Raw genomic sequence first — 27,283 nt, 5'->3', positions numbered from 1 at the left:
GGGACACCTCACACTACAGCAGGTTGCTCACAGCCACATCCAGCCTGGCCTTCAAAACCTCCAGGGATGAGGCTTCCACCACCTCCCTGGGCAACCTGTGCCAGTGTCTCACCTCCCTCATGGGGAAGAACTTCTTCCTAACATCCAATCTCAATCTACCCATTGCTAGTTGGTTGTTTTTTTCCCATTCCCCCCAGTCCTATCACTCCCTGACACCCTAAAATGTCCTTCCTCAGCTTTCTTGTAGCCCCCTTCAGATACTGGAAGGCTACAATAAGGTCTCATTGGAGCCTTCTCTTCTCCAAACTGAACAGCCCCAGCTGCCTCAGTCTGTCCTCACAGCAGTGGAGCTCCAGCCCTCTGATCATCCTCGTGGCCCTTCACCTAAGGGAGGTGGCAATTACACAGACCCTTGGACCATTTAGACCCTTTTAGGGCTCTACATTGTGCCACTGAGGCCAACAAACAACTGTGCAAGCGAAGCAAACAGAACAAATGGCCAAATGCTCTACGGTGAAAGCCAGCTGAGGCGAGAGCATTCAGAAATGGTCAGCTTGCAACTGAAACTTCAATACACTGCAAATGTGAGCCAAGCACCTACCTTAGGGGTGAACATGTGGCGAATTCCATCCACTGACCCATTAAGGAGCAGTCCTCTGATCAGAAAGCATAAAAGTACCACATAAGGAAAAAGGGAACTAAAATACATGATCTGAAAAACATTAAGAAGAAATGTAACGTGATGCCCGTGGACTTTCCAACTGCTTCATTCCCTGCCCAGTGATCTCTTTGGCTATGTGACCCTAATCATAGGCTGGGACAAACAGGCAGAACCCTTCCCATCCCCCTTGGTCTCTGCCCCAGGAAGCGAAATCACACCATTGCAAATCCAATTCTGCATCGTGTTACAGCTAGACTGGTGCCAGGGTGCTGAGTAACTGACAACAAACTGCTGGGCTTCCAGGGAAAATTCAGTGTGAATTCAATGAGATGATGACCAGGACAGAAGCAGCCTGGTTTAAAAATGCCTGGCTTTTGTTACACTTTGAAGGGGGAACTTTAGCCTGGTCCCTGACTGCAAAACTGAAATTACCATTGGGTGCAAAAGGAAAATAATCACAGTATCACAGTATCGCTTAGGTTGGAAAGGACCTCGAGGATCATCGAGTCCAACCTATCAACACAGACCCCATGACTAGACCATGGCACCAAGTGCCACGTCCAATCTCCCCTTGAACGCCTCCAGGGTCGATGACTCAACCACCCCCCCCACCCCGGGCAGCCCGTTCCAATGACGAATGACTCGCTGGGTGAAGAACTTCCTCCTCACCTCGAGTCTAAACCTCCCCTGGCGCAGCTTGAGACTGTGTCCCCTTGTTCTGGTGCTGCTTGCCTGGGAGAAGAGACCAACCCCTTCCTGGCTACAACCACCTTTCAGGTAGTTGTAGAGGGCAATGAGGTCTCCCCTGAGCCTCCTCTTCTCCAGGCTAAGCAACCCCAGCTCCCTCAGCCTCTCCTCACAGGGCTGTGCTCAAGGCCTCTCCCCAGCCTTGTTGCCCTTCTCTGGACACACTCAAGTGTTTCGATGTCCTTCTTAAACTGAGGGGCCCAGAACTGGACACAGGACTCAAGGTGCAGCCTAACCAATGCAGAGTACAGGGGCACTATGACCTCCCTGCTCCTGCTGACCACACTATTCCTAATGCAGGCCAGGATGCTATTGGCCCTCCTGGCCACCTGGGCACACTGCTGGCTCATATTCAGGTGGCTGTCGATCAGCACCCCCAGGTCCCTCTCTGTTTGGCAGCTCTCCAGCCACTCTGACCCCAGCCTGTAGCTAATGATAAGGTCTATAGAATTCATTGGATTGCTAACAGGAATAGAGAGAAGAGGCATAAAGAGTTCTTGCTCTCTTCTTCTTCAGCTGCTTCTGCATGCAGTTTCTCTCTCTCTCTCCCATGGCCTTGCCAGGGGTATCTCTCTTTCGACTACTGCGTGAGGGAGGGAGGGTGGGAGAAGGTGAACAAGTCCCTGGGATCCATCCAAGGAGGTTCTGAGGAGTTTCTGTGTTTGTAAATTGTAAACATATATGTATTGTACATATATTGCATAGTTTGTACATATATTGTATAGTCTGTACATATTCAATGCATTCCATATTTCTAGATTGCAGTTTGCTTGTAAAAAGAACTTCATTTGCTTCCACTCCAACCTGAGCTAGTCTGGCAATTTATTTGGGGGGTGTGTCTAACTCTCTCAAATCAGTTGGGGGGGTAATTTCAACACCCACCCACTTTTACAATTGCACTTTGATTCTGGTGGATTGCACTTTGATTCTGGTGGACAAGAAGCACAACAGGAGCTCTCAGTGTGCACTTGCAGCCCAGAAAGCCAATCAGATCCTGGGCTGCATCAGGAGAAGTGTGGCCAGCAGGGCAAGGGAGGTGATTCTCCCCCTCTGCTCAGCTCTGGTGAGACCCCACCTGGAGTACTGCCTCCAGCTCTGGAGCCCCTATTACAAGAGGGATCTGGAGGTGCTGGAAGGTGTCCAGAGAAGGGCCAGGAGGATGATCAGAGGGCTGGAGCACCTCTCCTATGAGGACAGACTGAAGGAGTTGGGGCTGTTCAGTCTGGAGAAGAGAAGGCTCTGAGGTGACCTCATTGTGGCCTTCCAGTATTTGAAGGCTGGGGAGGGACTGCTCAGGATGTCAGGTAGGGATAGGACTAGGGGGAAATGGAATGAAGCTGGAGGTGGGGAGATTCAGGCTAGATGTGAGGAGGAAGTTCTTCCCCATGAGAGTGGTGAAACCCTGCAATGGGTTGTCCAGGGAGGTGGTCGAGGCCCTGTCCCTGGAGGTGTTTAAGCCCAGGCTGGCTGAGGCTGTGGCCAGGCTGATCTAGTGTGGGGTGTCCCTGCCCATGGCAGGGGGGTTGGAACTAGATGATCCTTGTGGTCCCTTCCAACCCTGACTGATACTATGATACTGCTATGGTAAGTACACAGTATGGTAAAGTCAGGCAGCATCCTGTCTTCAGAAGGGAGAGACAGCAAGAGTCAATGGAAAGTATAGGACCAAAGGATTGAAGTCACCAAGTAATGCTTACTGCCAAAATGAAAAAAAAAAGAAACCATAAAAATCCTGAGCAAGTATTTCCCCTCAGTGCCAAGCTTTTTAATAGCAAAGAATTTTTCTATTAGAACAGATTATTCTTCATCTGTAAATCCCACTGAGCTCAACAGAGCTTGCTAATCATTCCCCAGCCAGTCCAGCTGGCTGCAGGTAAAGGAAAGAAGTCAAGGTGACATATTCAGATGCAAGGAGGTGGGGGGGGCTAGACATTAGTCAAGAGAAACTAGGCAGAACCCTGAAAAAAGCTTCTGTGTTGATGGCCCAGGCAGCCAAGAGGGCCAATGGCATCCTGGCCTGCATCAGGAATATTGTGTGGCCAGCAGGAGCAGGGAGGTCATTCTGCCCCTGTACACTGCACTGGTTAGGCCACACCTCGAGTCCTGTGTCCAGTTCTGGGCCCCTCAGTTTAGGAAGGAGGTTGGCTTGCTGGAACATGTCCAGAGAAGGGCAACGAAGTTGGTGAGGGGCTTGGAACACAGCCCTGTGAGGAGAGACTGAGGGAGCTGGGGCTGCTTAGCCTGGAGAGGACGAGACTCAGGGGTGACCTTATTGCTCTCTACAACTACCTGAAGGGAGGTTGTAGCCAAGTGGGGGTTGGTCTCTTCTCCCAGGCAACCAGCACCAGAACAAGAGGACACAGTCTCAGGCTGCACCAGGGGAGGTTTAGGCTGGAGGTTAGGAGGAAGTTTTACACGGAGAGAGTGATTGCCCATTGGAATGGGCTGCCTGGGGAAGTGGTGGAGTCACCATCGCTGGAGGTGTTCAGGAGGAGACTTGACAGGGTGCTTGGTGCCATGGGTTAGTTGATTAGGTGGTCTTGGATGATAGGTTGGACGTGATGATCTTGAAGGTCTCTTCCAACCTGGTCTGGTCTGGTCTATTCTATTCTGTTCTACTCTACTCTACTCTATTCCATTCTAGATACCAATGACAGGAACACTAAAAAATAGATAGTAAGGCATTTTGAGGACCTCAGTGCACTGCAATTCTACATGGAAACCTTAATTCCTCATGCTGCACAAGAAAGCTGAGGCACAGTTATGCTGATGAGAACAGAAATGGTTCTTCTTCAGATCTCAATTCCCCCTCAATTACTACAATTCCCACTAAAATTGCTACAGCTCTGATGCTTAACTACTAAGAGCCCTCAACTTGAGGTTATACAAAACCCTTGGGTGAGTCAGGGCTCCCAACCTGCTCCCACAGATTTCAGGAGAGAGCAAACAGAGGGTGTGGTGAACAGAAATGCTGCTGAACGTTTCAAAGTAAAACATTGTCACTTAAGTAAACAGTGTACTCACTTTGCCTGAAGACTGAATGCCTTTGATCATGGCTAGGCATACCATGACCCAGGCAGCCAGCAAGCAGATAGTCATCTTCCAATTTAAACCCCCACTTTCAGACAAAGAGCTAGAAATATTCAGTGCTTCTCTGTACCAGTAATAAGTGGTTGCAGAACTTTTCTCACACTCAGGCTCCACAACTGTCAAGAGATGTTAGCAAGCACAGAATGGGTTCAGGAGAGAAGCAGTTTTCCAACATTTCATAACAATGTTCTACCAGTCCCCAATATTTGCAGCTGTGCCATCATTTACTGTGGAACTAAGTTTACAAGGAGCCTTAGGGCATTATCTAAAATAAAAGGTGCCTGATACCTGTGAAAGGCTCTGGGTATACATTTCAAATCCACTCTTTTGCAATATGTTCTTCTGCAGCTGGTCAATCTGAGTCCTAGGCAGGATTGATTTTTCACTGAAGTGCTGAATGTAGGCAGGCCTTGGCATAGAATCACAGAAAGGTTTAGGTTGCAAGGGACCTCCAAAGGTCTTCTAGTCTGTGGCAGTTTAGGCTGGGTGCCTCCTGTTGCTGCCACATGTTACACCTCTGGTGTCCCAAGTGTCCAGCCCAGCAGGTGGGCACAGGAAATAGCAGTGAACAGAGACATCCTCCACTACATCAGGTTGCTCAGAGCTTGGTCCAGCCTGACCTGGGATATCTCCAGGGATGTGGCCTCAACTACCTCCCTGGACAACCTGTTCCAGTGTTCCACCAGCCTCTGCTCTACTGAGACCCCACCTCAAATACTGCATCCAGCTCTGGTGCCCCTATGAGGAGAGGCTGAGGGAGCTGGGGTTGCTTAGCCTGGAGAAGAGGAGGCTCAAGGGAGACCTTATGGCTGTCTACAACTACCTGAAGGGAGGTTGTAGCCAGGTGGGGCTTGGTCTCTTCTCCCAGGCAACCAGCACCAGAAGAAGGGGACACAGTCTCAAGCTTGTGACAGGGCGGGTTTAGGCTGGAGGTTAGGAAGAGGTTCTTCATAGAAAGAGAGATTGGCCATGGGAATGTGCTGCCCAGGGAGGTGGTGGAGTCACCATCACTGGAGGTGTTTAGGAAGAGACTGGATGGGGTGCTTGGTGCCATGGTTTAGCTGATTAGATGGTGTTGGATGATAGGCTGGACTCAATGATCTCGAAGGTCTTTTCCAACCTGGTTAATTCTATTCTATTCTATTCTATTCTATTCTATTCTATTCTATTCTATTCTATTCTATTCTATTCTATTCTATTCTATTCTATTCTATTCTATTCTATTTTTTCCTATGCTTATTCCTATGCTTATTCTATTCTATCATAATAAAGACACAGAGCTGTGGGAGTGAGTGCAGAGAAGGGCCGCAAAGATGATCCAAAGGCTGGAGCACCTCTGCTATGAGGATAGACTGAGGGACCTGGGGTTGTTCAGCCTAAAGAAGACAAAACTCCAGGGGACCTCAGAGCTGCCTTCCAATGCTTGAAGGGATCCTACAAGAAGGCTGCAGAGGGACTTTTCATAAGGCTGTCTTGTGATAGGACAAAGGGGAAAAGGTTTAAAGCTGAGGGAGAGTAGGTTTAGACTGGATCTCAGGAAGAAGTTCTTCAGTATGAGGGTGACGAGTCTCTAAAATAGGCTGCACAGAGAGGTTGTGGATGCCTCCTCTGTGGGGCTGTTCAAGGCCAGGTGGGATGAGGCCCTGAGCAGCTGAGCCTAGTTGAGAAGTGTCCCTGCCCATAGTGGGGAGGTTGGAGTAGATGATCCCTGAGGTCCCTTCCAACCTAAGCCACTCTAGGATTCTGTGATGATAAACTTGCAAAAGTTGCAGGATGTTATCCAGTGTGGTACTTTTCCTTGTTCAAGCTTCATTCAGATCACCTCTGCTTAGGTTAGGCTGACACACACTGCCTTAATATTTAGCCAGGATAAGAGCATGTAAACAAAGAGTGTGACTGGACATGAGCAGGCAGTGTGAGCTTGCAGCACAGAAGGCAAATCACATCCTGGGCTGTATCAAAAGATGTGCTGCCAGCAGATCCAGAGAGGTGATTCTGCCACTTTGCTCTGGTGAGATCTCACCTGCAGTACTGTGTACAGCTCTGGAGCCCTCAACACAGGAAGGACTTGGACCTGATGGAGAGGGTCCAGAGGAGGGCCACACAAATGATCAAGGGGTTGGAGCACCTCTGCTATGAGGACAGGCTGAGAGAGCTGGGGGTGTTCAGCCTGGAGAAGAGGAGGCTCTGGGGAGACCTAATAGCTTGGCAGTACTTGAAAGGCATCTACAAGAAGGCTGCAGAGGGATTGTTTCCAAAGGCCTGCAGTGACAGGACAAGGAACTATGGCTCCAAACTAGAGAAGAGCAGATTTAGACTGGATGTTAGGAAGAGGTTCTTTAGTATGAGGGTGGTGGAACATTGGAGCAGGTTTCCTAGGGAGGTGCTTGAGGCCCCACCCCTGGAGATATTCAAGGTGAGGCTCGATGAGGCCCTGGGCATCCTGATCTAGCTGGGGATGTCCCTGCTGACTGTGGGGAGGTCAGACCTTTGGAGGTCCCTTCCAGCCTGGACCATTCTGTGGCTTGATGAATGAACAATGGCTCATGAAATACAATCAGTTGGGACTGTGTGCCAGCATTCACAAATACTGATTATTTCAAACAACTGAAGCAAGAAACTCTTAACAAAGGCACTGCAGAAGCATTGTACAACTTTTCAAATGTCCCTGGTTATACTCTTCATTAAAGAGGTGAAAAAAAACCCACCCAAAAACCACAACAGATCACTAAGGACAATTTTAGATCTGAAATAAAAAGAAATATTCCATATTTCAATAGCAAGGATAATGCAAAGTATGTAATTATTACAAGATAACAACAAAAAAGAAAGGGGTGAAGAACCCTAATGCTGCTTGTACATTTTCCTGTCAAACCATCTCATTATAGCAACAAACCTATGACCAATCATCTCATTTCTCTGGTGCTTTACAAAGCAAACAAGGCTTTTATCACATCCATTTCATTGCTGTTTACAGTTTGCCATTTTCTTTGTTAGCAATGCAATGCTTTCTCTCAGGAAATACCCTACTATAGTGAAATGCAGAAATGTGCTTCCTTCCACCTTGGATTTTCAGCAAGCAATCACAAAAAGTAGGATCAACATCAGAAAAGCAATCAGAGGTTTCTTTTTGCTCACTCCACTGAGTAGCACTCTAATGTCATTACACTTTAAAATGCTGCTGGCAGTGATGTTCCTTTCCAAAGGCAATATATTCACTTTTGATTAGGCCTCTCTGTTGTATTTTCCCCCAGGTATTACAATGGGACATCATAATAAGATGCAAAACCAGCTTTACATAAAACACTTTACCCCCCACAAATATCTCCTTGAATTGTGGGGTTATTTTTCTTTTCTTTTCTTTTCAATGTTGTTTGACAATCTCAAATTCTATCTACTTGCTATTATTTCAAAGGACACAAATCTGGACTTACAGGTATGAGAAGCATTTTTAACTAAAGGACACTGGTCCCATGGTAATGGATGCTGAAACGACTGGGAAAAGTAAAACAGACTCCATCCAATAATGACATTGTAGTACAGGGCCACAAAGAAACATACCTGTAAAAAAAAAAAGTAAGAGAGATGAAAGTGTTGCATTTATTAACTACATTTGTACTGAACTGCCTATTTCTGCACATCAGCCACTAAACCTGAGAGCGACTAAACCAGAGAGGGAACTGGGGGGACTGGTTGAGAGTAGGCTGAACATCAGCCAGTAGTGTGCCCAGGTCACCAAGAAGGCCAATGGCATCCTGGCCTGGATCAGGAATAGTGTGGCCAGCAGGGGCAGGGAAGTCTTTCTGCCCATGTAGTCAGCACTGGTGAGGCCACACCTTGAGTCCTGTGTCCAGTTCTGGGCCCCTCAGTTTAGGAAAGATGTTGAGTTGCTGGAAGGTGTCCAGAGAAGGGCAACAAAGCTGGGGAGGGGTCTGGAGCACAGCCCTGTGAGGAGAGGCTGAGGGAGCTGGGGTTGCTTAGCCTGGAGAAGAGGAGGCTCAGGGGAGACCTTCTTGCTGTCTACAACTACCTGAAGGGAGGTTGTAGCCAGATGGGGATTGGTCTCTTCTCCCAGGCAACCAGCACCAGAAGAAGGGGACACAGTCTCAAGCTTGTGACAGGGGAGGTTTAGGCTGGAGGTGAGGAAGAAATTCTTCACAGAGAGAGTGACTGACCATTGGAATGTGCTACCCAGGGAGGTGGTGGAGTCACCATCACTGGAGGTGTTTAGGAAGAGACTGGATGGGGTGCTTGGTGCCATGGTTTAGTTGATTAGATGGTGCTGGGTGATAGGTTGGACTCGATGACCTCAAAGGTCTTTTCCAACCTGGTTAATACTATTCTATTCTAATTTTGAGCAAGAACTGAATGGCTTGTTCCATGAAATTATCTAAAACCTTCTACCTGTTTTCTTTATCTCTTATAAGCCCTTCATTGTTTAGTTCATTAAAGAGTGCATGGTACAAATTAACATCTAAATTAAAGCTCCCTTTTCATTTATTGTCTAGACAATCCTGGCAATTGATAAATGATTTTTGATGCAGTAACAGGGTGGACTGAGTACTGTAAATGACTTTCAGAGGTCTTCATGTGTTTCACCATCAAAAAAACCCCCAACAAAGGGATATTGGTTGTCAACCTCTCACAATAGGCAACAATTTTGCAACTTTTTTTATACATGAGACAAGAAAATTTGATATTCAGATAAAAGGAATTTCTTAGCTATCAATAATAAAATAAACAACAAACAAGAATGCTTCTCATCTTGCTCTCCTGTACACAAATCCAAATAGATGAATCCTTGAAGGTTTTTAATGCCAGAAAAAATAGAAATGGGTAGATTGAGATTGGATGTTAGGAAGAAGTTCTTCCCCATGAGGGTGGTGAGACACTGGCACAGGTTGCCCAGGGAGGTGGTGGAAGCCTCATCCCTGAAGGTGTTTAAGGCCAGGCTGGATGTGGCTGTGAGCAACCTGCTGTAGTGTGAGGAGTCCCTGCCCATGGCAGGGTGGGGTTGGAACTAGATGATCCTTGAGGTCTCTTCCACCCCTGACAATTCTGTGATTCTATGAAATGTTAACCAAGTCTGAAATTGGTTACAGAAAATGCAGGAGCAAATACTGCAACAGAAAAAGCTGCTGATATAAATCTAAATATATAAATATTTAAAATATTTGAATTGATAAATGTTTTGCTCACATTGTACTTCTCCTGTAACACCTGCACCTTCTGCTTGAAAGAGCCCAGTGCAGAGTCACAAACAAGATAAAGGGACTGGAGCATCTCCCTTATGAAGAAAGGCAGAGGGAGCTGGGGCTCTTTAGCTTGGAGAAGAGCAGACTGAGGGCTGACCTCATTCATGTTGATAAAGCTGTGCAGGGAAGTGTCAGGAGGATGGAGCCAGTTTCTGCTCAGTGATGTCCAATGACAGGACAAAGGGCAATGGGTGCAAGCTGGAGCAGAGGAGGTTCCATGTGAACAGAAGGAAAAACTTTGCCATGTGAGCGTGACAGAGCTCTGGAACAGGCTGCCCAGGGGGGTTGTGTTCCCTTCTCTGGAGCCACTCAAAACCTGCCTGGATGAGTTCCTGTGTGACCTACTCTAGGTGACCCTGCTCTGCAGGGGGGGTGGACTGGATGAGCTTTTGAAGTCCTTCCAATCCCTAACATTCTGTGATTTTATAGGCAACTTTTCTCCAGAAGGCTACTCTGCTCCTTAGTGCCCAATTTCAAAGGTTATCACAGAACACAGACTGCCTGGGTTTAGTGACACATCTGTACCAACACTTTTTAGTGTCCTAACAAACGTTTGAAGATCTTCTGAAACATTGGAAACTGACCTTGATGCCCAGCTACAAATCAGTGGCCTTTCTCTGTATCAAAACAAAGTGTGAATCATAGAATCATAGAATTGTCAGGGTTGGATGGGACCTCAAGGATCATCCAGTTCCAACCCTGCTGCCACGGGCAGGGACACCTCACACTAGAGCAGGTTGCTCAGAGCCTGGCCTTCAAAACCTCCAGGGATGAGGCTTCCATCACCTCCCTGGGCAATACATGCAGGCTGAAAGTAAACCATGCAATTAATGTTAAAAACTTACTACACAGCTTGCAAATCCAATTCCTCCAAGTTTGGGGCTGATGTAATTCCACACGCCAATACTCCCCCGGCGGATCCTCTGCCCCACAGCGAGCTCCAAGAAAAAGAGTGGAATTCCTACTATCAGTAGCAAGACTAAGTATGGCACAAGATAGGCACCTGCAAAAGGAACAAAGTATAGATCAGAGGAGAAGAATTAGAACTTCACACAACAAAGAAGAATTGTAGAAGCACAGAGTTGTTAGGGTTGGAAGGGATCTCAAGGATCAGCCAGTTCCAACCCCCCTGCCATGGGCAGGGACTCCTCACACTACAGCAGGTTGCTCACAGCCACATCCAGTCTGGCCTTAAAAACCTCCAGGGATGAGGCTTCCACCACCTCCCTGGGCAACCTGTGCCAGTGTCTCACCACCCTCATTGTGAAGAACTCCTTCCTAACATCCAATCTGAATGAAATCTTCCCATAGCTTTAAGTTTGAATTAGCATCATCCACTGCCGAGCTTTTTTGATCAGATGTGAAGAGCAATTTTCCCTGAATCTTTGCCATACATCTTCTAAGATATGAAAACCCCAGAGCCACTGAATTTCTAAAGCACTGTACCATCGAGGCAAACCTTGTTGGAAGTGAATTATTACCTGAACTAGTGGTTTGCTCCTGTGCAATTTGGGATACTTAACATTTTAGCAATAGAATGAAGCATCGGGAGCTGGATTAATGTCTCTTAAAAGAAATCCCTGCCTTGCCTTGGAACAGAGCAGAAAGACTGAATTCATAAAGCAAATACACAACATACTGTGCATAAAATATTCTGAATTTCATCAAATCTTTAAGTGGTTTCAGCAGACTGTTGATTTCTCTGTGTGCACTTCAGATGCTCAGAAAGGGGAATTCCACAATATAGAGAAGAAGCATTTGGACTTGCACGGTGGAAATAAGCTTAACTGAGAAAAAGTGGAAGAAACACACTACTGTACCAGGACCAGACACACCTTGCATTTTGGAAACTGACTTTCTGAGAGAAGGGCCTTTTCAAAGACCCAAAGGGTTACAAATGGGCTTTTGGAAGAGCAACTGTAGAAATTGATGGAGAAAAACTTAAGGCTGTCTATTAGGCCTGAACTCTCAGATGAATCTGCAGCTGTGGGACAACATGAGACAGAGGATGTGAAACTGCCAGGTGCTTCTCAAACTGTGCATCACAGGCAATACAGAACCAGCTGTGACTCTTTGGTGCCCATTCATAGCTTGATTCACAGGATCACAGGATGTCAGGGGCTGGAAGGAACCTCTGAAGACCATCAAGTCCATCCCCCCTGCCAGAGCAGGACCACAGAATCTAGTACAAGTTGCACAAGAATGCATCCAGATGGGTCTTGAAAGTCTCAAGAGAAGGAAACTCCCCAACCTCCCTGGAGAGCCTGTTGCAGTGCTCTGTGACCCTCACAGTGAAGAAGTTCCTCCTCATAGAATCAATAAGGTTGGAAAAGATCTCCAAGATCATCAAGTCCAACCTGTCACCCAACACCTCATGACTACTAAACCATGGCACCAAGTGCCACGTCCAATCCCTTCTTGAACACCTCCAGGGACGATGACTCCACCACCTCCCTGGGCAGCACATTCCATGTTGAGCTTGTCCTCTCCCTGTTGACACCCAGCCCTCAGATATTTATAAACATTCATTAAATCACCTCTCAGTCTTCTCCAGGCTAAACAGTCCCAGGTCTCTCAGCTTCTCATCACAAGGCAGTGCTCCAGTCCCTTAATCATCCAGGTAGCCCTCCATTGAACTTTCTCTAGTAGGTGCCTGTCCCTCTTGAACTGGGGAGCGCAGAACTGGATGCAACATTCCAGGTGTGGTCTCACCAGGGCAGAGTAGAGAGGGAGAAGAACTCCCTTGATCTGCTGGGCACACTCCTCTTAATACACCCCAGATTTGTCAGTTGGAAGGTCAGAAGGTCATCAGCAAGACTCAATCATCTTTCAACACTCCGATTTGGCCTGCGTGAAAGCCAAATGGAGAAGGGCATCTGACAGCTGGCTTCTGTAACCTGAACAAGGTGACTTCACCCATGAGTGCAGCTGAACCAGACATGCTGGAACTCCAGTATGAGCTGGAATCCAAAGAGACCAATTGGTATGCTACCACAGACATCATTAATGCTTTCTTCTCTATTCCCATAGCAGAGGAATGCAGGCCTCAGTTTGCCTTTACCAGGAGGGGTGGAAGAAGTCACTGGACTTGACCGTACTGACTCAGTTGTCCCAGGCTCCAAACAGAGATCACAGACATGAGGTGGAAATGAAAGGGAGTACTGTTGATCCAGACCTTGCAGTGCTCACTAAATCTACTTAAAGATGTATTTGAAAATGCCATTGTTACTTCACCTTTAGTTTTTTTTTATATGTATATATATATATATATGGCACACACAGAATCACATGGATTTGTCCGGGTTGGAAGGACCATCTAGTTCCAACCTCCCTGCCATGGGCAGGGACACCTCACACTACATCAAGTTGCTCAGAGCCACATCCAGCCTGGCCTTCAAAACCTCCAGGGATGAGGCTGCCAACACCTCCCTGGGCAACCTGTTCCAGTGTCTCTCCACCCTCATGGGGATGAGCTTCTTTCTAACATCTACTCTAAATCTCCCATCCTCTGGCTTAGATCTATTCCCCCCAGTCCTATCACTACCTGACACCCTAAAAAGTCCCTCCCCAGCTTTCTTGTAGCCCCCTTCAGATAATGGAAGGTGACAATTAGGTCTCCTCAGAGCCTTCTCTTCTCCACACTCAACAACCCCAACTCCCTCAGCCTGTCTTCATAGGAGAGGAGCTCCAGCCCTCTGATCATCAACTCAGTGTTCACAGGATCACAGGATGTCAGGGGTTGGAAAGGACCCAAAAAGATCATTAAGTCCAACCCCAGTGCTGATGTGCTGGAGGGCAGGAAGGCTCTGCAGAGGGGTCTAGACAGTCTGGATCAATGGGCTGAGGTCAGCTGTAAAGGCTTCAAGAAGGACAAACGCTGGCTCCTGTACTTGGGTCACAATGACCCTATGAACGCCCCAGGCCTGGGGCAGAATGGCTGGAAACTGCCCAGCAGAAATATATATACAAATATAATATATAGACACACACATACACATATATATATTCATTTTTCTTAAGGTCTTATTCCCAGGAAGTGGTCAAACACAATTCCAACTTAAGGATGTAACTCCATTTATGTCAGTAAAACTAACTGCCAGCAAACACATCCTTACACTAAACAAACTGACAAGTACAGAGCCCAACTTTCTCCTTGGTGCTACAGGGTATTTAGTACCAGAGCTAACAAAACATTTAGACATCAGCAATTAGCAACACAGAACCTAATTGTCTAATGCCTGGCTCTTGTGCCATAATGTAGAGTACTGTGCTGGCCAACATATTGGGAAGAGCTTAGAACTTGTGATTGCAGCCATTGTAAGGCAAAAGAAAAGCACTTGGAGAGATGCAGACTGCAGCATGTTGGAACAAGCTTTAAAGCACAGACCTAAAGACTGCAAAAGCTTCGACTCAGAGCTACTAAGTTGTATAATCAGTTTATTCATCTCTGATGAGAGAGAAGCTGAGCAAAGTTTGGAAAGCAATTTGGGATTTATCCTCGACTCCTACTTTTGAAGTTTCTTCATCCAGCATCAACTTTCAAGGGCTTTTTTAAGGAGTCTATTGAAATCCACTGTCATTTCATATATATATAGCACACACAGAATCACATGGAATTGTCAGGGTTGGAAGGGACCTCAAGGACCATCTAGGTCCAACTGCCCTGCCATGGGCAGGGACACCTCACACTAGAGCAGGCTGCTCAGAGCCACATCCAGCCTGGCCTTCAAAACCTCCAGGGATGAGGCTTCCACCACCTCCCTGGGCAACCTGTGCCAGTCTCTCATCACCCTCATGGTCAAGAACTTCTTCCTAATATCCAATCTGAATCTACCCACTTCTAGTTTTACTCCATTCCCCCCAGTCTTATCACTCCCTGACAGCCTAAAAAGTCCCTCCCCAGCTTTCTTGTAGTCCCCCTTCAGATACTGGAAGGCCACAATTAGGTCTCCTCAGAGCCTTCTCTTCACCAGACTGAACAGCCCCAACTCCCTCAGTCTGTCCTCATAGCAGAGCAGCTCCAGCCCTCTGCTCATCCTCCTGGCCCTTCTTTGGGCATGTTCCTGCACCTCCAGATCCTTCCTGTAATAGGGGCTCCAGAATTGGACACAGTGCTCCAGGTGGGTCTCACCTGGAGCAGAGTAGAGGGGGAGAATCACCTCCCTTGCCCTGCTGGCCACACTTCTCTTGATGCATCCCAGGATGGGATTGGCTCAGGTGGCTCACTAGTGGCTCACGTTGAGCTTCTCATCCACCAGCACCCCCAAGTCCTTTTCTTCAGGGCTGCTCTCTGCCAGGCTCTGAACAATCTATCAGCTTTGAGGCCACAACAGTCTTCTCAGAGCTAAGCATAGTGGTCTGTCTACCCATTTCATCACACTACAAAGTGCCTGCTTAGCTAGTATTTCTACTGAGGTAGCAGCTACATCCCTATTCAGTACTTCATTGCCTCTTATGGTTCACTTTGCACGTGCATAAAATGGAAAGAACATAAAGGTCTCACTTTTTGCTGTGGAGAGATAACAGAAACAGAAGGAAACAAATGTGAGGAAAACAGAAATAAGAGTAACAACCACATTCCAGAAGGAGGGGAACTATCTGTCTCCAGAATATGCAAGATGAGTAACACCACCAAATACCCTTTGGTTTATCATCAACACTCCCTCACCATTACTGTTGAGATTAGTATGGTGATAATTCACATTGCAAACAAGAAACTTTGGCAGCACTATCTTTAAAAATCTGATCATACAACTAAGTAAAAACAGTACCTAAGTGGTTTTCAGTCATGCAGCACTACTGTAAATGATACCTGAGGTCTTAATTAGACAGGTGTTGCATAGCTGAGCAGACACAAGCCTAAACAGCTCAAGAAAATTGGGGCCTGGCTTACCCTGTATCCCACTGGACGACTGTACTACAGCAGGAACTGAACCCAGCTCTTCAGTGTCCCTATCACAGTATCACCAAGGTTGGAAGAGACCTCAAAGATCATTGAATCCAACCTGTCAGCACAGACCTCATGACTAGACCATGGCACCAAGTGCCACATCCCATCCCCTCTTGAACACCTCCAGGGATGGTGACTCCACCACCTCCCTGGGCAGCACATTCCCATGACGAATGACTCACTCTGTGAAGAACTTCCTCCTCACCACCAGCCTAAACTTCCCCTGGTGCAGCTTGAGACTGTGTCCTCTTGTTCTGGTGCTGGTTGCTACAGAGAAGAGACCAACCCCTTCCTGGCTACAACCACCTTTCAGGTAGTTGTAGAGAGCAATGAGGTCTCCCCTGAGCCTCCCCTTCTCCAGGCTAAACAATCCCAGCTCCCCCAGCCTCTCCTCACAAGGCTGCAAAGTTAAGCACATGCTTAAAGACTGGGCTGATGTGGGTGTTTTATGGTGCAGGATCAATGTATTTATCAGTCAGATTCAACTGAGTTAAATAAATGTGGTGTTAAATCTCCACATGACATCATACATGACACAGCCCTGGCGTGAGCAGCCAGCAGAGTTCCACTTCAATACTGCAGGGCTTGTGCACAGTACCTTAAGCACTGGTCTTCTGATCATTCAAACCTGCTGAGCTCCAATTCTGACCTTGTGCCCCTCCACAAAAGAAGGACAGAATGGAAAACAGTGTGATACAGTTTGGATATAGATGGGTTATACAACTGTGCATTATACAGCTGTTCCACACAGGGCTTCTGTGCTCTGGAGCCCACATGAAACCACATTTTGTTTCAGCCTTCCCTTGAAGCTAGACATATCTCAAAGAACTCTAAGACATCTTCACTCCACCACAAAATAGAATCAAGACAGAAGCAGCTCAGCATGTCTCTTAATCACCAGTGCATGAGTCCTTGAAGTTACAAAACTGGATAATTTGTGAACTTGAACAATAAACTACACATGCTGGCCTTGAGCACCACCCTACAGTGACAGTCTCACAGTATCACTAAGGTTGGAAGAGACCTCGAGGATCATCGAGTCCAACCTGTCACCACAGACCTCATGACCATGCCATGGCACCAAGTGCCACATCCAATCCCCTCTTGAACACCTCCAGGGATGGGGACTCCACCACCTCCCTGGGCAGCACATTCCAATGGCTAATGACTCTCTCAGTGAAGAACTTTCTCCTCACCTCCAGCCTAAACCTCCCCTGGCACAGCTTGAGACTGTGTCCCCTTCTTCTGGTGCTGCTTGCCTGGGAGAAGAGACCAACCCCTTCCTGGCTACAACCTCCCTTCAGGTAGTTGTAGAGAGCAATGAGGTCTCCCCTGAGCCTCCTCTTTTCCAGGCTAAACAACCCCAGCTCCCTCAGCCTCTCCTCACAGGGCTGTGCTCAAGGCCTCTCCCCAGCCTTGTTGCCCTTCTCTGGACACATTCAAGTGTCTCAATGTCCTTCTTTAACTGAGGAGCCCAGAACTGGTCACAGGACTCAAGGTGTGGCCTAAGCAGTGCACAGTACAGGGGCACAACGACCTCCCTGCTCCTGCTGGCCACACTGTTCCTGATGCAGGCCAGGATGCCATTGGCCTTCTTGGCCACCTGGGCACACTGTTGGCTCATGTTTAGGTGGCTGTCGATCAGCACCCCCAGGTCCCTCTCTGCCTGGCTGCTCTCCAGCCACTCTGACCCCAGCCTGTAGCTCTGCATGGGGTTGCTGTGGCCAAAGTGCAGCACCTGGCACTTGGACTTGTTGAATGCCATCCTGTTGGCCTCTGCCCATCTGTCCAGTCGGTCGAGGTCCCTCTGCAGAGCCTTTCTACCCTCTAACTGACCAACATCTGCTCCCAGCTTGGTGTCAGTTATTTATAATGTCTGCTACATCTATTTGCTCATTGCAATTCTGTGTAGTTCAGGATCTCCAGGTCTCCTTTCCACAGTTTCAGAATTATGCTACTGTGAAGTCACTTTTTTGGGTAGCATTTTGGCCTTAAACACTTCTGCATGAAAAAAAACTCACCTCAACTTCAGAAGGGGAAAAAACCCTCTAGAAAAAATACCTCATGTTTTTTTCAGTAGAAGGGGTTCTCCTCCCCCTCTACTCTGCCCTGCTGAGACCTCATCTTGAGTACTGCATTCAGGTTTGGGCTCCCCAGTTCAAGAGGGACAGGGATCTGCTGGAGAGGGCAATAAAGATGATTAGGGGACTGGAGCACTGCCTTGTGAGGAAAGACTGACGGACCTGGGGCTTTTTAGTCTGGAAAAGAGAAGACTGAGAGGGGATTTAATAAATGTTTATAAATATCTGAGGGCTGGGGGTCAGGAGGGAGGGGACAGGCTCTGCTCACTTGCTCCCTGTGACAGAACAAGGAGCAATGGATGTAAGCTGCAGCACAGGAGGTTCCACCTCAACACAAGGAGGAACTTCTTCACTGTGAGGGTCCCAGAGCACTGGAACAGGCTGCCCAGAGGGGTTGTGGAGTCTCCTTGTCTGGAGACTTTCAAAACCTGTCTGGATGAGTTCCTCTGTGACCTGAGCTAGGCTGTATGGTCCTGCTCTGGCAGGGGGGTTGGACTCTATAGTCTCTTAGGGTCCCTTCCAAGCCCTGACATCCTGTGAAAACTGTGTACATCATGGCTTTGATCTCTACTTTTTTCCATTTTTTTCTTCTTTTTTCCCTTTAACGATGCACCATGATGGGCTAACTGCTAAATTGTCTCCCTTGGTAATACAATATTTCTACATTTGGTAACATTATGGTTGGACTAGATAAACTTTTGAGGTCCCTTCCAGCCCCTGACAGCAATAAGGTCTCCCCTGAGCCTCCTCTTCTCCAGGCTAAGCAACCCCAGCTCCCTCAGGCTCTCCTCACAGGGCTGTGCCCCAAACCTCTCCCCCAGCTTTGTTGCCCTTCTCTGGACACCTTCCAGCATCTCAACATCTTTCCTAAACTGAGGGGCCCAGAACTGGACACAGTACTCGAGGTGTGGCCTAACCAGTGCAGTGTACAGGGGGAGAATGACCTCCCTGCTCCTGCTGGCCAAACTGTTCCTGATGCAGGCCAGGATGCCATTGGCCCTCTTGGCCACCTGGGCACACTGCTGGCTCATCTTCAGCCTACTATCAACCAGTATCCCCAGATCCCTTTCTGTCTGGCTGCTCTCCAGCCAATGACTCCATACTCAATACAGAATGAAGCCAATGACTCCATACTCAAGTGTTGGAACACTTACTTTGCTACCATTCTGCTTGTGTTAGTCTGTAGCTCCTAATGACTGCTCAGACTTTAACAGTTGACATATTATTTCCTCAGCAGATCTCAGCAATAGCTGCTGTGATTTTTATAAGACTGCAAGAACTTAACTGTTCAACCTGCTGGTGTTTCACTATAAAATTCAGGGTACTTAACTCTAAAAACTTCTGATATGACTCCACTCATGTCAATCCTTTCAAAACAGAAGAGCAAGATAATCTGCTAGAGGTTTCCCCATGCTGCTCACAGCTTTTATCTGTTTGGCATTGCTTACTAGTTCTTTTGAAGTTTTGTGTTATAGGGATATTTAAAAGACTGGCGTTAAAAATCCCAACAAACCAACAACAAAAAAGGATCAGGAAACTGAAGTTAATGCTCATGAAAATGCAATCAAGTGCAGGGTCCTGCATCTGGGTGGAGGCAATCCCAGGCACAAATTCAGGCTGGGCAGGGACTGGCTGGAAAGCAGCCCTGAGGAGAGAGACTTGGGGGTGCTGGGGGAGGAGAAGCTCAACAGGAGCTCTCAGTGTGCTCTTGCAAGCCCAGAAAGCCAATCAGATCCTGGGCTGCATCAGGAGAAGTGTGGCCAGCAGGGCAAGGGAGGTGATTCTCCCCCTCTGCTCAGCTCTGCTGAGACCCCACCTGGAGTACTGCCTCCAGTTCTGGAGCCCCTATGGCAAGAGGGATCTGGAGGTGCTGGAAGGTGTCCAGAGAAGGGCCAGGAGGATGATCAGAGGGCTGGAGCACCTCTCCTGTGAAGACAGACTGAAGGAGTTTGGGCTCTTCAGTCTGGAGAAGAGAAGGCTCCCAGGTGACCTCATTGTGGCCTTCCAGTATCTGAAGGGGGCTGACAAGAAGGCTGGGGAGGGACTGCTCAGGATCTCAGGGAGTGATAGGACTAGGGGGAATAGAATGAAGATGGAGGTGGGTGGTGGGTTAATGCCTTTTTCTGAAAACAAAAGAAGAAAGCAGGGTGGAGGGCTTGCAGGTACTTTATCCTCCCTGCAGGGCGTTTCCCCTGGGAAAACTGAGTCTGTTCCACTCCCCCCTCCCTGCCCAGCTAGGGTATAAAAAACAGGACATCATGGCTGTTGGATCTGCTTTTTGGCTCCTGCCTCTGCTGGATGAGAGCTACTGCAGCTGCCCTCCTGCTCCTCAGCCACGTGGCCGGACCTGATCCTTTTCCCTGCTGCCTCTGCACCTCCTCAGAGAAAGACTGGTTTTGTATTATTCTTTTCTGTCCCCCTCCCATCCATTCTTGCTCCTTGCCCTTGTGAATCTTTTTTTTTCCTGTTATTGTCATATATATAATTTAAAGAAAATTCTTTGCCTCTCTACTTCCAAGCTGACTCCAGATTGTTGTTTAGTGGATTTGCTCCTTACCCTTTTTATTTCCCCCCTCCCTGTTTGGAGGGGGGTGGGGAATGGGGAAGAGATTTTCAGCCTTTTCTCCATTTGAGCTTTTAACTCCCAGTTAAGGAAGTTCTTCACCATGAGAGTGGTGAAGCCCTGGAATGGGTTGTCCAGGGAGGTGGTTGGGGCCCCATCCCTGAAGGTGTTTAAGACCAGGCTGGACGAGGCTCTGGCCAGCCTGATCTAGTGTGAGGTGTCCCTGCCTATGGCAGGGGGGTTGGAACTAGATGATCCTTGTGGTCCCTTCCAACCCTGACTGATACTATGATACTAACACAAAATCCCTGGATGTGCAGTACTTTGTAGACTCCCAATAACGGCTGAAAGACTAGAAGCATCTCTAAGGTAAGCATGTTCACTTGTCTTCGTAACACCTCACTCATATATCACTTAATCCAGCAGAACAGCTAATTTAGCTTGCTTTTGTTACTTCCTATATGTGAAGGAACCACTTGACCTCTGCTCACCACCAAGGAAAATGACAACTAGACAGAATAAACTTTCAGTACTTCCTTTGTTTGAAAAAAAGTGAAAGGTATGCAAGGATGACTGCAATGAACAGCAGAAAATACACTTCTATTTGTCACTATTTATTAGCCTCATGCCAGGACTGAGTAGACCTGAGTGGTTTATTTCCAAGGCTATCAATCATAGGAAGCTGACGCAGCTCTAAGCCTAATGCATGCTAACACAGGTTAGGAAATTGCTATACATGAACTGCACCTATCTGAAGAAACACACATATTTGTCTTCATCTAGGGTAAGAGTTATAAATAAACTGCTAGAGTGTAAGGATGACAAATATAGACCATCTTTAAAGTGCAATTAGAGCACACCCAGCTCCAATGCAAACACCCTTTGCTTTGGGAGGCATCAAGGAGGAAAAAGGGTTTTATCCATTAAGTTGCAATGGGTGGAAGAGGTGCCTGAAGTGCCAAATGGGCATTCCCTATGAGGGGTAAGAAGGACCTATGGTGAGGACAGAGGTGAAGGAGGCAAAGGTATTCAGACTGAGTTCCTCAAAACTTTACTGATCACCTCCAGCCCCTCATTCACAGGGCCTAAAACTCCTTTGCCTCCCCCCCATCCCTCATCCCAGAGGAAGAAAACAAGCACACTGGAGTGTTCTCAGTCTCCCCCCAGCCTCTTTCCTTTCTCTTGATACTTTCTGCATCACAGCTACCTCTCCAACGTGAACTGAAGTTCATCCCAGCTGTGTACTGGCCTCTTCTCTCCCCTTTCATGACAAACAATTTCTGGGAAAGAGCCAAGAGCAAAAGCCAAAGAAGAGCTACCTAATCTAGCTGTAACCTAGTTGAACATAAAAAAGAACTAGAACTTGCTCTACATGGTTTATTTTTTTTTTAAAGTTTATATGAATTAAAGCAATAGGAAAAGGGATCTCAAGAAATAAGGTGGAGGAAATTGGTTTGGTGGCACAGACCAGACTCAGAAACAGAGACTGGAAAGGAAATTGGTTTGGTGGTACAGATCAGACTCAGAAATGCAGATTGGAAAGGAAATTGGTCTGACAGTACAGACCAGACTCAGAAACAGAGATTGGAAAGGATATTGGTTTGATAGTACAGACCAGACTCAGAAACAGAGATTGGAAAGGACATTGGTTTGATAGTACAGACTCAGAAACAGAGATTGGAAAGGACATTGGTTTGATAGTACAGACCAGACTCAGAAACAGAGATTGGAAAGGATATTGGTTTGACAGTACAGACCAGACTCAGAAATAGAGACTGGAAAGATACCTATGGAGGTCCAAGCATCAGGGCAGCACAGCAGTGAATAAGACACCTTTAAAGATGGCATCACAGAAGCAGTACAGAACTCTTAAGTCAGGAGTGCTGGCGTACTACAGGTCACAGCCAAAACCAAACCCAATCCCTGTAAGAAAACTGGGAGGTAACCATCAGCACTTTTTTTCTCTCCACAAAATCCTCTAAGAATCCACATCGATTTGAGCTATCCTGTCTGTGTCTTTACTATGTTTATCCTGTTAATTTTGTTGTTCTTGGCAGAGAAGCTTTAAAGAAGAAAGAAAAGACAAAACTGAAGATTACTGCACGGTTAGGATTTGACTTCTCTTTTGCTGGGAGCTTTGGAACATGAAATGCTGGAAGAAACCTGTGAGAGAAACCCATGAGTAACTCTGTGTTTGCTTCTCTTTTGGTTCAAAGTACATTTATTCACTTATGACTTCTTAATACACTCTCAAATGTATTTGACAGTTGTAAGTTCCTGAAACAGAGAAGAGAATGAAAAATGTTTGGACAAAATGAATGTGGAGATCTAGCCAAGCACTTCACTGAAACAGTTCAAATGAAAATCCACAGAAAGGGTTTACCTTACACTCACAGACTTCAACAGGTAGTTATAGTAAAGTGTCCTTGGGGAAAAAAACTACAGAAGAGTTCTGACTGATATTTAGATTGCTAGAGGGTGGGGAAGCTGGACAGTGGGATCTAGGCAGGTCAAACTGATGGGGCAAAGAGTAATTGTATGAGGTTCAACAAGTGCCAGGTCCTGCACTTGGGCGATAACCACCCCATGCAACGCTATGCCTGGGGGTGTGTGGCTGGGAAGCTGCACCATGGGGAGGGACATGGGGGTATTGGTTGATAGTTGAATGAATATGAGTCAACAGTGAGCCCAGGTGGCCAAGAAATCCAATGGCATCCTGGCTTGGATGAAAAATATTGTGGCCAGCAGGAACAGGGAGGTGATCATTCCCCTGTGCTCAGCACTGGTGAGGCCACACCTCAAGTGTTGTGCTCAGTTCTGGGCCACTCACTACAGGAAGGACACTGAGGGGCTGGAGCATGTCCAGAGAAAGGCAATGAGGCTGGAGAAGGGCCTGGAGCACATGGCTTACAAGGAGTATCTGAGGCAGCTGGGGTTGGTCAGTTTGGAGAAGACAAGGCTGAGGGGAGACCTCATTGCCCTCCACAACTACCTGAAGGGAAGTTGGAGGGAGGAGGGGCAGCCTCTTCTCCTTGGTGTCAAGCGACAGGACCAGAGGAAATGGTTACCAGCTGCACCAGGGGAGGTTCAGGCTGGATGTTAGGAGTTATTTCTTCACTGAAAGGGTTCCCAAACATTGGAATGGTCTAGCCCAGGGTGGTGGTGGAGTCACCATCCCTGGGGGTGTTGAGGCAGTGTGTGGACCTGGTGCTTAGGGACATGGTTTAGTGTTGACTCTTCAGTGCTAGGTCAGAAGTTGGACCGGATGATCCTGAAGGTCTCTTCCAACCAAGTACATTCTGTGATTCTGTAAATGGGTGGCAGAAACCCACTCTAATTTTACCTAGAATGAAACATTAAGAAACAATGTGTAGCAGAAAACTGTACCCCCATGTAAAATTTGTGTAGTTTTTTTTTCCCACCTTCCATTTGAACTTTCCCCTCCTTTCTCCTATTCTTGTACCCACTCCTAAGTATTATCTGTCTATCTGCACAGGCACCAATAGACTTCAACACATTTCAATGTTTTGTGCCACCCTCTCCATCTTGCATTACAATTAATCTGAAACCCAAGAAAGCTTTAGCTCTAATGACCACTTGCTTTTCTCTGTTGCTCTGAAGGCTGCTCTCTGCTAAAATGGTACAAAACGACTGCTAAAAGCCAAACAAATCCCTGTTTCACCTGCATGCAGACAACATTGTGCCCAGAGGCTATGTTGTACATGCAAGCTCCTGCAATAACAACACAGGACAAAACATTTCATTTCAACCTGAAATGACTCTGTATTTATATTTTTTTCAAGTTTGATTAATGAAAGGCCATTATCCCTGTGGGTTGAAGGGTTTTACTCTAAAATGTGAAATAATTAGTACATTTATACCTTATCGGAATTAAATCCACACTCACTGGCACAGCAACTTTAAAAGCACCTAACAACAGGAAACCAACAGCTTAAGAACACCAAGGGATCTTTTCTGTTGATTCAAAAGAGAATCCAACAGGCTTGCAAAAATGAGTAATACTACATTAAACACAGGCTATTCAAAAGAGAGAGAATAGAATAGAAATAGAATAGATTTAACCAGGTTGGAAAAGACCTTTGAGATCATTGAGTCCAACCTATCATTCAACACCATCTAAGCAACCAAACCATGGCACTAAGTGCCTCACTCAGTCTCTCCCCGAACACTCCAGTGATGGTGACTCCACCACCTCCCTGGGCAGCACATTCCAATGGCCAGTCTCTCTTGCTGGGAAGAACTTCTTCCTAACATCCAGCCTAAACCTCCCCTGGCACAGCTTGAGACTGTGTCTTCTTCTTCTGGTGCTGGTTGCCTGGGAGAAGAGACCAACCCCCACCAGGCTTGAACTGCCTGAAACAAGAAAAACCACCACCAAATAAATTACAGAATTATACTCTGATTATATTCTAGGCTCATTTCTACACTCCTCAATTACCTCAATTTTGTCATTCAGTATTTGAAGTCCAGCAGGAACACAACCATTGTTCTTTATTTTCTGGATTGTGGTACAGATTCTCTTTTTCTACCATTAAAAGTGATAGGTGTGCTTTGGTTTCAGCTAAGTCATTACACATGACAGGATGTGCATGAATGGAGTACAGTAAGGTACAGCAGAGCACAGGAAAAAGCAGATCTTTCACCAAGGAAGGAAGGTCTCCAGCTTCCTACTTCATACCACATTCAAGACCACAAATGGAAAGCTACCAAACAGCTTGAACTTACTGTTCTAAGAGAAGAGTAACTCATTGTTTAGGACAGTACTTAACTGTGTAACAGCACAAAACAGATGCATTCCCTTAATGTAAGGACTTAGAGTATTCATTATCAGCCAAAAAAAAAAAACAAACCAACATAAAATATCCTCTTTGCTCCTACATTATTTTGTTCTTCTTCCAGAAAGTAAATTGTGATTAAGTAGCCTAGGAGCTAAAAGCAATTAAAAAGTTAAGGTGCAAATAATGAAAGCTGAAAACTGCTTTGGTATTTAAAGTGGATTTCAAGTGGATCCAGATTTAATGTCTTGGATTTATTGTCCAAGTACTGTAAAGAGCACTCTAGCACAATAATAGCCATGTCCTAAATAACTCTGCCCCTTCATAAATGTGTTTTGCTTAGCCACTGGTCAGGGTCATATCAAGAGCTTTGTCCCCTTAAATGTAGAAATGGAATCTTGTAAGACTTGCTGCTGCTACTTGCTACCTGATGTGTCCCTAAATAAAAAGAGTATGTGGTTTTCCTCACAGGCTCTGGCAGACATTGAAAGAGAACCCTGACATGCTGTAGCAGGTTTTACTATGGATGTCTCTTACAACTTTGAACTAAGGTCAGCCTCACCATTTAGCTGCAGCCAGCTCCCACAAGACTTACCTCCACCGTTTTTCTGACACAGGTATGGGAATCGCCACACATTCCCCAGTCCCACTGAAAATCCAACTTGTGCCAGGATGTATTGGAGTTTGCTGTTCCAAGCAGGTCTTTCATCTTCTACATCTGAGCCTTCTTCAACATCTGTGTCTTTCTCTTCCTGATCATCGACCATCAGTTCACTCTTCTTAAAGGCATCATCCGAAGAGTCTTCATTAGAAAGAAGATCCTTAACTGACTCAATGACATCATCATCAAGTTCTCTTTTCACTACCTTGCTGTTCTTAGGCATTTGTAATGCAAGAAAAACAGTAAGAAGCCAAGTTCAAAGATGGACAAGCACTGAAGAAAACGCTCCCTCTGGCCAAAAATACTGAAGAAATAGCCTGAAGATGGTGCTTGAAGAGTCTCAGATATCACAGATTCAAGAGTAAGGACTTCTGCTTCTGGAAGTTTGTTCTACTGAAAGGATCTGTGAAAAAATAAAATAAAATATATATTACAACACTCTAAAGGAAAAAAAAAACAGAAATCATATGCTTTAGTTTACCCAGTTTCTTATCTCCATGATTTGACAAGAGCAGAAAAAAACTCAGAATCATAGAATGGTTTGGTTTGGAAGGGACCTCCAAAGGTCACAGAATCACAGAATTAACCAGGTGGGAAAAGACCTTGGAGATCATCAAGTCCAACCTATCACTCAACACCATATGATCAACTAAACCATGGCACTAAATGCCTCATCCAATCTTACTTTAAACACACCCAGGGACAGTGACCCTGGGCAGCCCATTCCAATGGCCAATCTCCCTTTCTGTGAAGAATTTCTTCCTAACATCCAGGCCATCTAGCCCAACCCCCTCTGCAGTAAGCAGAGGCATTCTCAACTACATCAGGTTGCCCAAAGTCTTGTCAAGCTTCACCTTGAATGTCTCAAAGCCCTGTGATAGAACAAGGGGTAATGGATGTAAACTCCAGCACAGGAAGTTCCACCTCAGCATGAGAACTTCTTTACAGTAAGGGTGACAGAGCACTCAACAGGCTCCCCAGAGAGGTTGTGGAGTCTCCTTCTCTGAAGAGTTTCAAGCCCTGTCTGGATGCATTCCTGTGTGAATTGTGCTAGATTCCATGGTCCTGCCCTGGCAGGGGGGTTGGACTTGAAGGTCTCCAGAGGTCCATTCTAATCCCTAACATACTGTGATCCTGTGAACTACCTGCCTGGGCAACCTGTTCCAGCGTTCCACCACCCTCAAGGTAAAGAACTTGTTCCTAATGGCCAATCTGAATCTGCTCTTCTCTAGTGGATGCTAAATCACTTACAAATTGTAGGAATTAAGTCCAATGTTTGGTCTTAAAGACTTATGTAGAACATACTTATTTGCTTGCTGAGAGTTCTGGGTTGGTTTGGGTAATTTCCTTAAGATTGATAGACTAATTGCTCATATTTTGAAGGCATAACAAGATTCATCTTACCAGGCATAATATGGGCTATGTACTTTACATAAAATTTAGGAGGCCAACTACATTTACTTCCTGACTTAACAGCCA

At 46.5% G+C, this 27,283-nt stretch overlaps 1 protein-coding gene across 1 annotated transcript in view; it reads right to left on the bottom strand.

Annotated features, from left to right (window-relative positions):
- SLC6A15 (solute carrier family 6 member 15) overlaps positions 1-27,283 on the bottom strand; it is a 54,729-nt gene that overhangs the window by 11,838 nt on the left and 15,608 nt on the right. The window contains 5 exon segments of the mRNA XM_068160936.1: positions 602-712; positions 4,433-4,614; positions 7,933-8,059; positions 10,599-10,756; positions 25,739-26,207. Of these exon segments, the coding sequence (XP_068017037.1) occupies positions 602-712; positions 4,433-4,614; positions 7,933-8,059; positions 10,599-10,756; positions 25,739-26,027 (867 nt within the window). The 5' untranslated portion in view covers positions 26,028-26,207.

Source organism: Melanerpes formicivorus, unplaced genomic scaffold, assembly GCF_026170545.1.
Source record: "Melanerpes formicivorus ecotype bairdi unplaced genomic scaffold, bMelFor1.0.p_v2 SCAF_54, whole genome shotgun sequence".
NCBI lineage: Eukaryota > Metazoa > Chordata > Aves > Piciformes > Picidae > Melanerpes > Melanerpes formicivorus.
The sequence above is the reverse complement of the archived record's forward strand: the minus strand, read 5'-3'. Positions and strand labels throughout refer to the sequence as shown.